This window comes from Mandrillus leucophaeus, unplaced genomic scaffold (genome assembly GCF_000951045.1).
Source record: "Mandrillus leucophaeus isolate KB7577 unplaced genomic scaffold, Mleu.le_1.0 Scaffold462, whole genome shotgun sequence".
NCBI lineage: Eukaryota > Metazoa > Chordata > Mammalia > Primates > Cercopithecidae > Mandrillus > Mandrillus leucophaeus.
Window position 1 is genome coordinate 1,461,627 of NW_012104943.1, and position 14,140 is coordinate 1,475,766.

The following is a 14,140-nucleotide window of genomic DNA, read 5'->3' on the forward strand; positions in this document are numbered from 1 at the left end:
ATCTGGAAAACATACACTGAGATAAATGCCTCAGAAATACACCAGGGACCAGGCATGGTGGCTCACACTTGCAATCCCAGCCGTGTAGGAGGCCGAGGAAGGTGGATCACCAGAGGTCTGAAGTTCGAGACCAGCCTGCCCAACATGGTGAAACTGTCTCTACTAGTAATACAAAACTTAGCGGGGGATGGCGGTGCACATCTGTAATCCCAGCAACTCGGAAGACTGAGGCAGGCGAATCTCTAGAACACAGGAGGCAGGGGTTGCAGTGAACCGAGGTCACGCTATTGCCCTCCAGCCTGGGCGACAACAGCAAAACTCTATCAAAAAAAAAAAAAAAAGAGAAACACACAAGTTCAGGTGTTCCAGCAGCACACCTGCAAATCACGATGCTCACATCCATAATTCAATGACTCTTATCTAGATGCTGGTGGGACACCCAAGCTCAGGTCCGTGATCACAGCAGACTGCGTTTCTCTCTACAGGACACCTGCAAAATGTCCATGGGTCACTGCTGTGGCTGAGAACCCTGGATCATTACCTGGTATTTGCAGTCCCACCATGCTCACAGGGTTAGGTGTTGTCTCTGAAATATGCAAAGGGACCACTTACGGTTTCTAGAAAGCCAGGTACTCTTATCATTTCCTACGGGATACCTGAAGCAAACAACAGGGAGACTTGACACCATCATCACTTACCTAGACAGCTGGGCCTCACGTGGCCCGTGCGATGGTTTTGGTCCTCATCAGTGCTGACCTGCAGAGCAGCCAAGCTTCCCATTAAGGTCCCGTGTTGGATTCATTGTGATGTCACGGTAGGAATCTGAAAGAAGCAGGAAGACGTATGTGTAGAAGGACACGGGGTTTGCTGCCAGCACTCCTGCAAAGAACCTTGATTATTTCCATCGTTATGGGACACACCCACTCGACCTGGATACTTGCAGTAATCCCAGGTCGACGTTGATAGCAGAAAGCCACTGTTTCTAGACTGGACATCTGTAGTCATCCTAGGAGCAGCATGCGGTCGGGAAATACAGTGATAAATACCTGGCTCCTTGCAGTCCCTCAACACACACAGGGTTTAGCATACACTTTCTGTGAAGCAGAAAATGGAAAACCTGGCCAATCTGGGATTGGTAAGGAGTCCATTATTTCTCACCTGAGTACATGTGAAAGAAATCATGGCGGGAAGGCATGTAGGGACACATACCTTCACTGAACTGGGTCTCTCTGACTGTCCCATGGTGTGGGCTGTGGTTTAGACCTGCAGCAGCACTTACCTCACCCAGACGCTGTCTCAAAAAAAGAAAAAAAATAGATAACCTGATAGTCTTACATCCAACAAATACATAAAGCCAGAGCTCTTAGCTGGATACTTATAAAATACTTTGGTTACAGTAGCGGCAGTTACTTACAATTTGTGACACATCCATCATCTCTCATGTGGATACCTACAGAAGGCCAGAAGATCTACCAGATTTGGAAAAACCTACCATACATGGAGATCGACAAATAACCCAGATTAAATACCACTGCTAGGAACACATCATTTCTTTCGTGGCTAACTGTTGAATACCTTGGTACTACCATTTCTAGTAACACATTATTCCTTGATTGAAATCTGCAAAATCCCACGGTCACCACATTTTTAGAGACACAATCATCTCTTACCTGGTGACTTGCAAATCCCTCGTTCAGTATCACGGTTAGGATCTCTGTCATCTCTTAATTACTGACCTACAAAATTTCATCATAAACTTCATGGTTAAGGGGACCATCTTCTCTTTACTGGATCTCTGACAAATCTCATGGTCATGTTTGTGGTTAGATTTGCCATCATATCCGGAATACCACAAAATGCCATGTTCACTAACATGGTATAAAACATCATCAGCTCCTATGTGCCTACCTGAGGAAACCCAACTTTGATACTCGAGTTAGGGCCATCATCCTCTATTATCTGGATATCTAGAAAATACCATGCTCACCCACACGATTAGGTTTATCATTTCTTACCTTTATAACTTCAGTAACCCATGTTCACTTCCTAAGTAGGAACACTCATATCTTAACTGGATATTTACAAAAATCACATGGACATTCTCAGGTATATGGCCACTGTCATCTTTTCACTCTGTAGTTACAAAATCCCATGGGTACTACCATGGTTAGTATGAGACAGGCCCATCATCTGTTTCTTGGATTCCTTCAAAATACTATGGTGATGAGGGCCATCATCATCTCATACCTGAATCCATACCAAATCCTATGGACCCTGAATCTCCTGGAGAGACCTCAAGGCTGTCCTCACACTCTGACTTCTGCCTGCCTGAATCTGAAACCAACAGGTGACCAACGGGTCTATGGACACAGCTCCTCCACCAATACCCTACAAACTGCCTGCATGCTAACATCATTATGGGAACCAGAAATGTACCTGCATGCTTGTGGGCCCTCCAAGGTCTAGGCCATCATAGGACATGCCATTTTCCCTGGCCGGCTTCCCTGCAAATCCACTGCAGTCACTTTTGTGATGCACAATGCCACGTGAGTTCCCTGGGCTCCTGCCAATCAATCAGCACTTACAAAGCACATACATTATACATTCTCACCGGGACAGAAATGAAAAGGATCACATGGTGAGGAGAATGGGAAGCCGCTTCCCTTTCTTATAATAACAGCTGTTTACCCATCACATGGTAAACCATTCAGGCAAAGGAACCTCACTAACCTAGATACATGGAGATCACCTGGTCTGTGGTGAGTTTACCGCACACGCCATCACTTACCGTAAGAAATCACAGCAGGAAGATGTGCAGAGACACATCATCACTGAATTAAGCCTCTGTGACAGTACGACGCTGTGGGCTGCGGTTTAGGCCTGTGTCAGCACTTACCTCAGCCAGCGATGCCCCACGTTACCTAGCTTTGAAAGGCCTGCTGTGATGCCCTGACATTCATCTGAAAGACATATTGGGGAAACTCTGCTTCGTCCACAACCTATGCTACGAGGACACCCACAAATATACTTGTTCATTGGTATCATTTCACAACTCATCCAGGTTACCCAGATAACTGAAGATATCTAAGCCAGAGCCTACGAGGCATACCTGGAGAAACAGCACGGTCCACATCGGGGTGACAGACAATATGATCAACTACCTGAGCACTGGCATATCCGTTTATCACATGGAGGGTCAAATTTGCACACACACACACACACACACAAACCCTTACCTTTGAATAAGCAAACAGTAAAATCTCATGCTTACTGGCACTGGGAATCACTAATTATCTTTTCCCAATGACACATATGCCAAACACAAGGTTACTCTACCAGACTCAAACCATCATTAATTATCTACATGCGGGAAATTCAGAGTGCCTTTCATGAGGTAATGCCACAACATCTCCTACCTCTCTACAGGAAGAGGACTTTATGGGACACCTGCAGAAAACCATGGGAAAACACTGTGTCAAGGACAGTGCCCTCTTTGTCCAGGAAATCTGAAGTTCAGGTGGTCTGTATTGGCATAGCACTCGTGTCATCCATTACCCGGTTACTATCCAGGGCCTCCGAATGGCCATTCTCAGACCCACCTTGATCTCATGACTAGCAGCAGCAGAAGAAACGCATCTGACAGGTGTTTTCCAGGATGCCACTTGGCATACCTGAAAGATGAAAAAGACACGCACCACACAGGCTGGTCACTGCCGTCATCTAGGAACCTTACCTAGATCCTGGCAGAACTCCAACTTCCACCCTACTGTTGGTGCCACTATCAGCTCTGGACTGATGATGTGTCAGAACTATCATTCCATCCTGTGGTCTGGTAGAGTAGGATAATTCACCTGGACACCCGCATCTACCGCAGTCAACACGGACTCAGGTTCAAGGCACATTATCCTCAAGTCGAACATAGCAAGGACTAATGCTTATTAGCCTTGGTTGGCAAAGCATTGTTTCTTAACTGAATTACTGTAGAAAATAAAGAACAGAAAATGAGCCAAGAAAACCCACGGCAGGACAGGAAAAATAGCAGGAATGCCATTGGTGATTACCTGTGTATCAGAAGATTGGATTGTCCATGGCCTGCTTATGCCCATACTGTCTCCTCTCTGGATACAGGCAGAGTTCCCCTGCTCGAGCATAATGAGGGTTCCCTTGACCTCTGGAAGGGAATGTGAAATCTGCCTACAGACAGCTTTTCCAGCAGAACCCAGAAAACCACCCGCTCACTAACACCGTTGTGGGGGCCAAAAATCTACCTGGATGCTTGTGGTCCCTCCAAGGGGTAGGCCATCGTAGGACACTTCATTTTCTCTGGTTGTCTTCTCTGCAAATCCACCTTAGTTACTCCTGTGATGCACAGTGCCACTGGAGTTCCCTGGGTACGTGCCAATCAATCAGCACTCACAGGGTACATACCTCATACCTTCTCTCCAGGACAGAAAACAATGGGATCACATGGCAATGAGAACAAGGAGCCACCACCCTTTCTTACCGGAATACCCCTAAACTCATCATGTGGTAAACTGTTCAGAGAAAGGAACCTCACTGACCTACCAATGTGAAGATCAGGTTGTCTGTGATGAGTTTACGGTGCACACAATCACTTACCCAGACAGCAGACACGTCCCCTGTTCATGAGTCCCGTTCTTCAGGATTTTCTTCTGGGAACCTGGAAAACATATACTGAGATATATGCCTCAGAAACACACAAGGTGTTCTACCAGGACACCTGCAAATCATGATGTTCATATCCATCATTGAAGGACTCTTATCCGAATGCTAGTGGGGACCCCCAAGCTCAGGGCCGTGGTTCCAGAAGACAACAGTTCTCTCTACAGGACACCTACAAAATGTCCACGGTCACTGCTGTGGGAAGGAACACCGGATAATTACCAGGTATTTACGGTTCCACTGCGAACACGGGGTTAGGCATTGTTTCTGAAATATGCAGAAGGAAAACTCACAGTTTCTAGTATGCCAGGGAGTCTTACCATTTCTTTCTAGGACAAATGAAGTGAAATCACGGGAACAACAGGAAGGATGGACACCCATCACCACTTTCCTAGACAGCTGAATGTCATGGGGCTAGTACGACGCTTTCGTTCTTCATCTGCACTGTCCTGCAGACCGGTGTCAGATTTTGAGATGTCACAGTAGGAGTCTGAAGTAGGCTCCAAGACATATGTGTAGAAGGACACAGGGTTTCCGCCAGACTCCTGCAAAGAACCTTGATTACTTCCAGCTTTATGGAACACACTCCCTTGACCTGGATACTTGCAGTAATCCTATGTCAACCCTGATAGCAGAAAACCACCATTTCTCGACTAGATACCTCTAAAAATCCTAGGGGCAGCACGGGGTGGGAAATACAGTGATAAACCTCTGGTTACCTGCAATCCCTCAACACTCAGAGGGTCAGAACACACTTTGGATGAGAGAAAATGGGAAAACCCAGTGTATCTGAGATTGGTTAGGACTCAATCATTTCTCACCTGAATACCTGGGGAAAAGTCATGGCGGGATGCCGTGTAGGGACATGTCATCAGTGAACTAGTCTCTGTGACAGTCCCACGCTGTGGGCTGTAGTTTAGGCCTGCATCAGCACTTACCTCCGCCAATAATGTCCCATGTTACCTAGTTTTGATAGGCTTATTGTGATATGTTAATGTAAATCTGAAATATATATTGTGAATAGTGTGACTGGTACACATATCATTCTACCTATATACCTCCAATGTTTTCTGGTCATTTTTATTTTTGTATTCATCAAATGTACCTCCATACTTGTAGAAATTTGAGGAAAACTCCTTTTAAGAATCCTTGTACTTTCTTGATTAGATCCCTGCATAATTCCAGTTGTTAACATCATGGTGTTGTACAACACAATCAATTACCTAGATGCCTGTGGATTTGTGTAGCCCTGTAAGTGTTCAATACTCATTATCTGTCAAGACATGCAATAAATTCTCTTGATTATTCGTTATTACTAGAGGCGTATTTATTTTTAACTGCATAAATGTGAAACACAAGTTTAAGTTAATACTGTGAAAAACATTAATAAAAGTTGATATCTGAAAATATCAAGCTGTTTTACATGTTAATACAACCTTACCTGGTCTCTATAAACTAGCCCAAAAACCTGAACGGATTACCTACAAAATACACAGTAGCTTAAGCATCAGGGATCCCTTTTTACGTACCTAGAAAATCCAATGCTCTGCATTGTGTAATTACCCCCATTATAGGAAGCAAACAGTTATCACTACCTGTTTACAAGCAATGTTTCATTACTGAGCATTATGTGATTCACCTCATAGTTTTGACAAGAACCTGAAAAATCATATAAGACAAATGTGCTTCAGGTCACAGCTTGTTCTCCCTGGGCACTTGCCTACAACCTTGTAATGCTTCCATTATTTTGGAATACACATCAACTCTACCTAGACACTTGCTTTAATTCAAGGTCAACACATCTTTGTTAGAGACACCATCATGGGTGGTGATAACTGCACAGCTGATAATATCCCATGGTTGCTACTCTGATGGGGAGCTACAAGATATTTTCAAGGACACATGGAAATCATTGACCACTCACCTGATTAAATGTAAATTTTCTGTGAAATACAAACTCTGTGATAACATGCCTGCTAGAATTAACAAAATACTATAATGTTTTGCCTGAATACGTACCAAAAATCAAATGGTAAAACTTACCTAGATATAAAAAAATCAGATGATTCATGATGGGTTAGGGTGTGCATCATCACTTACTTAGACCAGAAATGTCTTTACTGACATCCACTTTTAGTTTCGTAACAATTACTTCACAGGAACCTGAAACACAATGTGAATATGTGTTGAAGGATGTAATGTTTTCCAGAAGGACACCTGCAAATAACCTTGCAGAGTTCCATCCGCATGAGACAAATCAACTCTACCTGGACATTTGCAGTATTGCAAGGACAACACTGTTGTCATATCAAACCATCATTTCTTGAGAGGAAACCTATAAAATCACGTGGTTTCCACTGTAGTGAAAATCACCATGATCATTGCCTGGATACATGCAATCCCTCAAACTCAGAGGGTTTGCCATACATTTTCCCTAATACATGAAAAGCAAAGACTCATGGTTTCTAGAATTGATACAGGTTCTATGATTTCTTTCCTGAACGCCTGCACAAAAATCATGGAAAGGGCGATAAAGAGGTGCTTGGGGCACTGTGATCACTTACCTATGCACATGATGATCAGATGTGCTGTGCTGTGCTTTTGTCCCACACCAGCTCTTGTCTTGATGCCAGCAATGTCCCACCTTTTACAGACTCCCTGATTACCTTTCACAGACTCACTACGATGCCTTGACTTGGATCAGAAAAACACATTGTGGAAAATGCATTTGATATTGTGGAAAATGCGTTTGGTAAATATCTTCAGATACCTGAACACCTGCAAAGTCCTTTGGTCACTTGTATCATTTCAGGACCCATCCATGCTACCTGGATGCCTGCTCAATTCCAAGTTCAAACTATGGTAAGAAAATCCTTCCTTTCTTGAAGGCATACCTGCAAAATGACCAATAACCTGGTGACAGATAAGACTATAAATTACCTGGATACTTGCATATTCATCTATTGCTCTGAGTGATAAATATGCATTATGTCTAAATAAGAATGCTGGAGAATCTCATATTTACTAGTATTGATAGAGACTAATTCTCTAACTGCACACATGCCAAATAAATGTTAGTATATGTATCTTAAGGATATCATTAACTACTCAGGTATCTGAAAACCAAAAGGTCTCTCACGAGTCAATGTCATACCATCACTTACCTGGACACCAGCAATCTCTCCTGTTAATAAACATTTTTAGGTCCATTGTGATCTCTGGATAGGCACCTAAGAGCATAATTTGAGATATGTGTCAAAGAACACAACCTTTTCTATCAGGATGCCTGAAAATAACCTTGATCACTGCCATTATGCAGAAACCATTAACTACCTGAATATCTGAAGTGCTCCAAGGAAGTGCCGTTGTCAGATAAGAACATCGTTTCCCGACCACACTCTCAAAATTCCCATGGATACTACTGGAGGAGGACCACCACGATAGTTATCTAGATATGTGCAGTTCTTCATCACTAAAAGGGTTGAGCATACATTCTCTACAGAAGAAAAAAGTGAAAATTCATGATTCCTCAAATTGTTAAGGGCTATCTCATGCTTAGCTGAAGAGTTGCAATAAACATATAGTCAAAAAAATGTGACACCATCATCACCTATATACATGAAGATCAGATGGCCTAAGATCAGATGGCCTGTGCTGTGGTTTAGGCTCACATTAGCACTTATCTGGGCACCAGGTGAATCCCTGTGAATGACCATTTTGAGATTCATCATGTTCTTTGGACTGAAACCTGAAGAACAAATTGTTACAAATGTTCCTATGCACACAATTTTTTGCACCTAAACGTCTATGGTAAAGTTGGTGGCTTCCTCCATGGCAGGACTCAACAACTCTGATTACTTGTAGCATTCTATGGTCTGCACTACTGTTAGTGAAAACACATTCTGTTCGCTGCACACTTCCAGAAGTTCCGGGGTTACATCTGAGAAGCAAGACATCATAAGAATTACGTAGATACCTGCAAATCCAACACTCACTAGGCTAAACATAAGTTTACATTAATATATAAAACAAACTTAACATAGTTAATAGTAATAGTAAGGAGATTATTTCGTACCTGAATACTTTAAAAAATCCAAAAACTGACAACAGTAAGTAGAGGCCAATGTGGGGAAAAGAAAGAGAGATTAGCCTGTTACTGTGTCTATATAGAAAGAAGTAGACATAAGAGACTCCATTTGGTTCTGTATTTGAGATGCTGTTAATCTGTGACCCTACCCCCAACCTTATCCTTGCAAGAGACATGTGCTGTGGTGACTCAAGGTTTAATGGATTTTGGGCTGTGCAGGATGTGTCTTTGTTAAACAAGTGCCTGAAGGCAGCTTGCTGGTTAAAAATCCTGCCAATCCCTGGGCAATGGAACATCTCGGTGTAAAAACCCAATTGTATGCTCTGTTCACTGAGATAGGAAAAAACCGCCTTACGGCACAAGGTGGGACTTGCTGGCGGGACTTGCTGGCACAATGCTGCTAAGAGGTTTATGGAGATGTTTGCATATGCATATCAGGGCACAGCGTTTTGCTTTGAAATTATTCATGTCACAGAGATCTTTATCCATATGTCTTACTGCTAATTTTCTCCCTTCAATGATCCTATTGTCCTGCCACTCCCTTATCTTTAAGACGGGTAAAGATAATTATCAATAAATACTAAGGGAACTCAAGAGACCGGTGCTGGCATGGGTCCTCTGTATGCTGAGAGCCGGTCCCCTGGGCCCACTTTTTTCCTTCTCTATACTTTGTCTCTGTGTCTCATTTCTTTTCTCAAGTCTCTCCTTCCACCTAAAGAGAAACGACCAAAGGTGTGGAGGGGTAGGCCACCCCTTCAGGCCAACACCACCACTATGGCTCACATCATCACTTACCTGGACACTAGCAATGTCCCATGTTAACCACCATCTTTAGGTTTCCCGTGCTCTCTTGACAGGAACCCGAAAAACACTTTAGAAAATACATGTTAAAGGACACAATTTATTTTCTATGACGATGCTGTCAACTAACCTTAGTTACTTCCAATATTACTGGATGCATCAACTCTACTTGAATATTTGTAGTACACCAAGGTAAACACCATTTTAGAAAAGACCATAATTTCTTGATTGGATAACTGCAAAGATTCCATGATTATGAATGTAGTGGGAAACACAATGAGAATTACTGTGACAATCCCTCAATACTCACAAAGTTATACAAATTTTCCCTAAAATGTGAAAAGAAAGAACTCATGGATTCTATTACTAGTAAGAACTTTTCATCACTGAATACATAAAGAAAAAAGAAACAAACACAGTAATGAGTATTTGGGACATCATTAATCACTTACCTAGATACAAGAAAATCAAGTAGACATGCTGGGACTTAAACTTACCACATCAGTTACCTATATTCCAGCAGTGTCCCACATCAACTACCATTATTGGGCTCACCGTAATCTTCTGACAGAATCCTGAAAAACACATTATGAAAAATGTTATATTTGATATACATCTGATTATACCTGTCCACCATTAAAGGCCATTGTTAAGTTCACTATAATCTTATGAAAGGAGCCTGAAAAGCGTATTGTGAAAAATGTGTTTAATACACCTCTTAAACTACCTGGACACCTGCAAATACCCTTGATCACTTCTTTTTGTGACTCATCAATGCTACCTGGATAGTTCCAAAGGTGTGAAGTTAAACCCTAATAAAGACACCTCTCTCCTTTGAAGAAATATATGCCAAAATCCCATGGTCACTAGTGGGGTGATAGTGTGATATCTTACCTGGATACCTGCAGGTTTCTCGACTGCTACTAGGGTTAAGTACAAATTAGCACTAAACAAGAATACAAAAAATCGCATGCTTACTCTTACTAGTGGAGCCAGTTCATTTCTTCCCTGCAAATCTGTACCAAACCAGGTAACTATTACAGGTATGATCACCATCAGTTTCCTAGATACCTGAAATTCGGGTCTCTAGTGTATAAATGTCACATCACTTCTCACCTTTATATTAGCACTGCCCTTACCTGAATGCCTGTTTATAAAAACAACATTCTTGTAACCACAGTATTACAGGCACCATCAACCCTTACCTAGATAACTGAAATCTGAAGCTCTCTAATGTGTAAAGGTTCACACCATCCTTTCCCTCTCTTTTAGCTAAGTCCATGTTCACTATCATTGTTAGTTTCAGCATCATCCATGAAGGCAGCCATGGTTAGAGATATGCCTTTTCCCACCTAGACCATGCAACATCTCATGAGAATCACTAGCAGTAGAAGAACCATCAACTTTACCTTGATACTTGCAGAATATCAAGGTCAAAACCATGGATATGTCATAATCACTTGACTAGGTACCTGTAAAATACCATGGTCAATACTGAGATGAGAAACACTATGAAAATTGACTTGCAAACTTACAAATCCCTCAGTCTTAGCCAGATTTCAAAACATTATCTCTGAACTAGTAAGCAGTAAGGGTGTACTCTTCAACAGGAATTATGGGAAAATTACAATTTCTTGCCTGAATATCTGCAAAAAAAAACAAAAAACACGGTAACACAAATGTTAGAGGTATCATCATCACTTATGTAAATTTCTGAAGGTCTGAATGTCTTCTGTGTGATAAGACCGACATCATCAGTTGCCTGGATACCAGCAAAGCTTCATGTTAATCCCATTGTTAGGGTTACCTTGATCTTTAGATTGAAACCTGAAAAAACACATTGCTCCAGATGTGTTTAAGAATGCAACTTTTTCTAGCAGAACATCTGCAGATTAACTTTTGTCACTTCTATCTTTACAAACTCATTAATGCTACCTGGATAATGGCAGAACCTGAAGGTCAACACATTGGTACAGGCACCATCATTTATTGTCTGGGCATCGATAAAAATCTCATGGTCATTACTGTTTTGACGAAAGTTATGATCACTTGCCAGATACCTGAAAATTCTTCATTCACTCCTAAGGTTAAACACACAATATCTCTAAACCAGAAAACTGGTTAAGCTAAGTCTCATGGATTCCGATACTTATTGGTAGAGCCAGTATCTTTTTTTTTTACCCGAATACCTGCAAAACACACGATACCAACACACGCTGAGGACATCATCATCACTTACCGAGATGTCTGAAGAGCAGATGGTCTGTACTATGTTTAAGGTCCACAAAATCACTTAGCTAGATTCCATGAATGCCTACAAAAATGACCAATAGGAGTTTCACCATTATCTCTTGATAGGAGCCTGCAAAACCATATGGCAGCAGTGGTGGTTAGGGATACATCTTCTACATGGACCTCAAAAAATCCCACGGTGACTAGTATTGTTAGGGGAACCATGAACTCTACCTGAATCCTAAGGTTCTGAGGCCAATGCTGTAGTTAGAGACACCATTATCTCTTGACTACCTGCTGAGAAAACATATGGTGGTAACCCTGGTCAGGATGCAGGTCCTTCCATCTGGCCCCCTGCTCATTCCGTGCATATACTCACTACGATCATTAGGGCATCACTAAGTGTACTTGGACACTTAGAGAAGTCCAAGGTCAACACAGTAGTTTCACACACTGTCTATTCACTGGACACCTGCAAAAATCCTATAGTTACTACTGTGGTAAGGAACTCTGTGATATCCTACCTGGATGTCTGCTATATCTTTGTCACTACTAAGTTTGAGAGAGATTGTCTCTGAACTAGAAAACAGTAAAATCTAATAGTTACTACTTTTGTTGGGCACACAGATTTCTTATCTGAACACCTATAAAAACACATGGATATGAAAAGAGTTCAGGACATCTTCATCAGTTTTCTAGATGTCTGAAGATCATTTGGTCACTAATGTTTTTAAGGCCCACATCATCTCTAACTAGGATACCAGCAAAGTCCCATCTTCATTGCTACCGTGAGTTTTATTGTCATCTATTGAGTGGAACCTTCAAAATTCCATGGCTATTACTGTGGTCAGTGACATCATAACTTACCCAGAGACTTCCAAAATCCCATGATGCCCGTTTGGTTAAAGCCCATGTTATTTCTTTCCCAGTTACCTGCCAAATCTTCTGTTTAGTACTGTGGTAAATTTCACCTTTATTCACTTCCTAAAACCATGCTGACAACCATAATTAAAGAGACATTATATTTTATAGGACATCTGAAAATCAGTGGGCACTGCCATGGTTCAAGTCACCATTATCCTCTATGGGATGACTCCAAAACCCCATATTCACTTTAGGTTTACCATCAGGTCTTGACTAGATACTGACAAAACCACCTTGGTCACAATAGTGCTTTGTGACATATCATCTCTTACTTAAATACCTACAGAAACCCATGGTCTTCATAAGGTTTGAAAACCTAACACCTATTTCATGGCTATCTACAAACTGCCCAGATAACTGCCATAGCTGGGCATATAACATGTTCCCGCATATATACAAAAACTCACGGTTAGAATCAACATGGATTTCATCTTTCATGAAAAACAAGAAGGCTTCCTTTGTGCTCAGCACTGCCTGAATAATCTGCTGCAAGGAGAATATTTTAGCCCTGTGGAATTAGCTTCAATTGCACATCAGCTAGATGAAGAAGAGAGGATGAGAATGGCAGAAGGAGGAGTCACTAGTGAAGACTATCGCGCATTTTTACAGCAGCCTTCAGAAAACATGGATGATAGCGGCTTCTTCTCCATCCAGGTAATATGCAACGCCTTGAAGTTCTGGGGTTTAGAGGTCATCCATTTCAATAATCCTGAATATCAGAAGCTCGGGATTGATCCTATAAATGAAAAATCTTTTATATGTAATTATAAACAACACTGGTTTACTATCAGAAAATTCGGAAAACACTGGTTTAACTTGAATTCTCTCGTGGCGGGTCCAGAATTAATATCAGACATATGCCTTGCAAATTTCTTGACTCAACTGCAACAGGAAGCATATTCTGTATTTGTTGTGAAGGGGGATCTGCCAGACTGTGAAGCTGACCAACTGCTGCAAATCATCAGTGTTGAAGAGATGGATAGACCAAAACTTAATGGAAAAAAATTAGCCAAAGAAAAAGACCATAGAGTCTATAAAACAATTCTTGAAAAAGTGTCAGAAGAAAGTGATGAGTCTGGAACATCAGACCAAGAAGAGCAGGATTTTCAGAGGGCCCTGGAACTAAGCCGCCAAGAAACCAATAAAGAAGATGAAGATCTCCGCAGGGCTATTGAACTAAGTATGCAAGGTAGTTCCAGAAACACATCGCAAGATCTTCCAAAGACATCATGTGGAACTCCTGCTTCGGAAGAGCCAAAGAAAATAAAAGACTATTTTGAAAAGCATCAGCAGGAACAGAAGCAGCAGCAACAACAGTCAGATCCGCCAGGTCACAGTTCATATCTACACGAAAGGCCAACAACAAGTTCGAGAGCAATTGAGAGTGATCTCAGTGATGACATCAATGAAGAC

At 41.8% G+C, this 14,140-nt stretch overlaps 1 protein-coding gene across 1 annotated transcript; it reads left to right on the plus strand.

The window, feature by feature from the left end:
- Positions 1-12,680: 12,680 nt before the first annotated feature.
- On the plus strand, positions 12,681-14,140 carry LOC105550045 (putative ataxin-3-like protein; the record flags this gene model as incomplete). Its single annotated transcript, XM_011994879.1, has 2 exons — positions 12,681-13,381; positions 13,535-14,140. Coding segments are annotated over exons 1-2 (840 nt in total), but the record flags the coding sequence as incomplete, so codon positions are not given.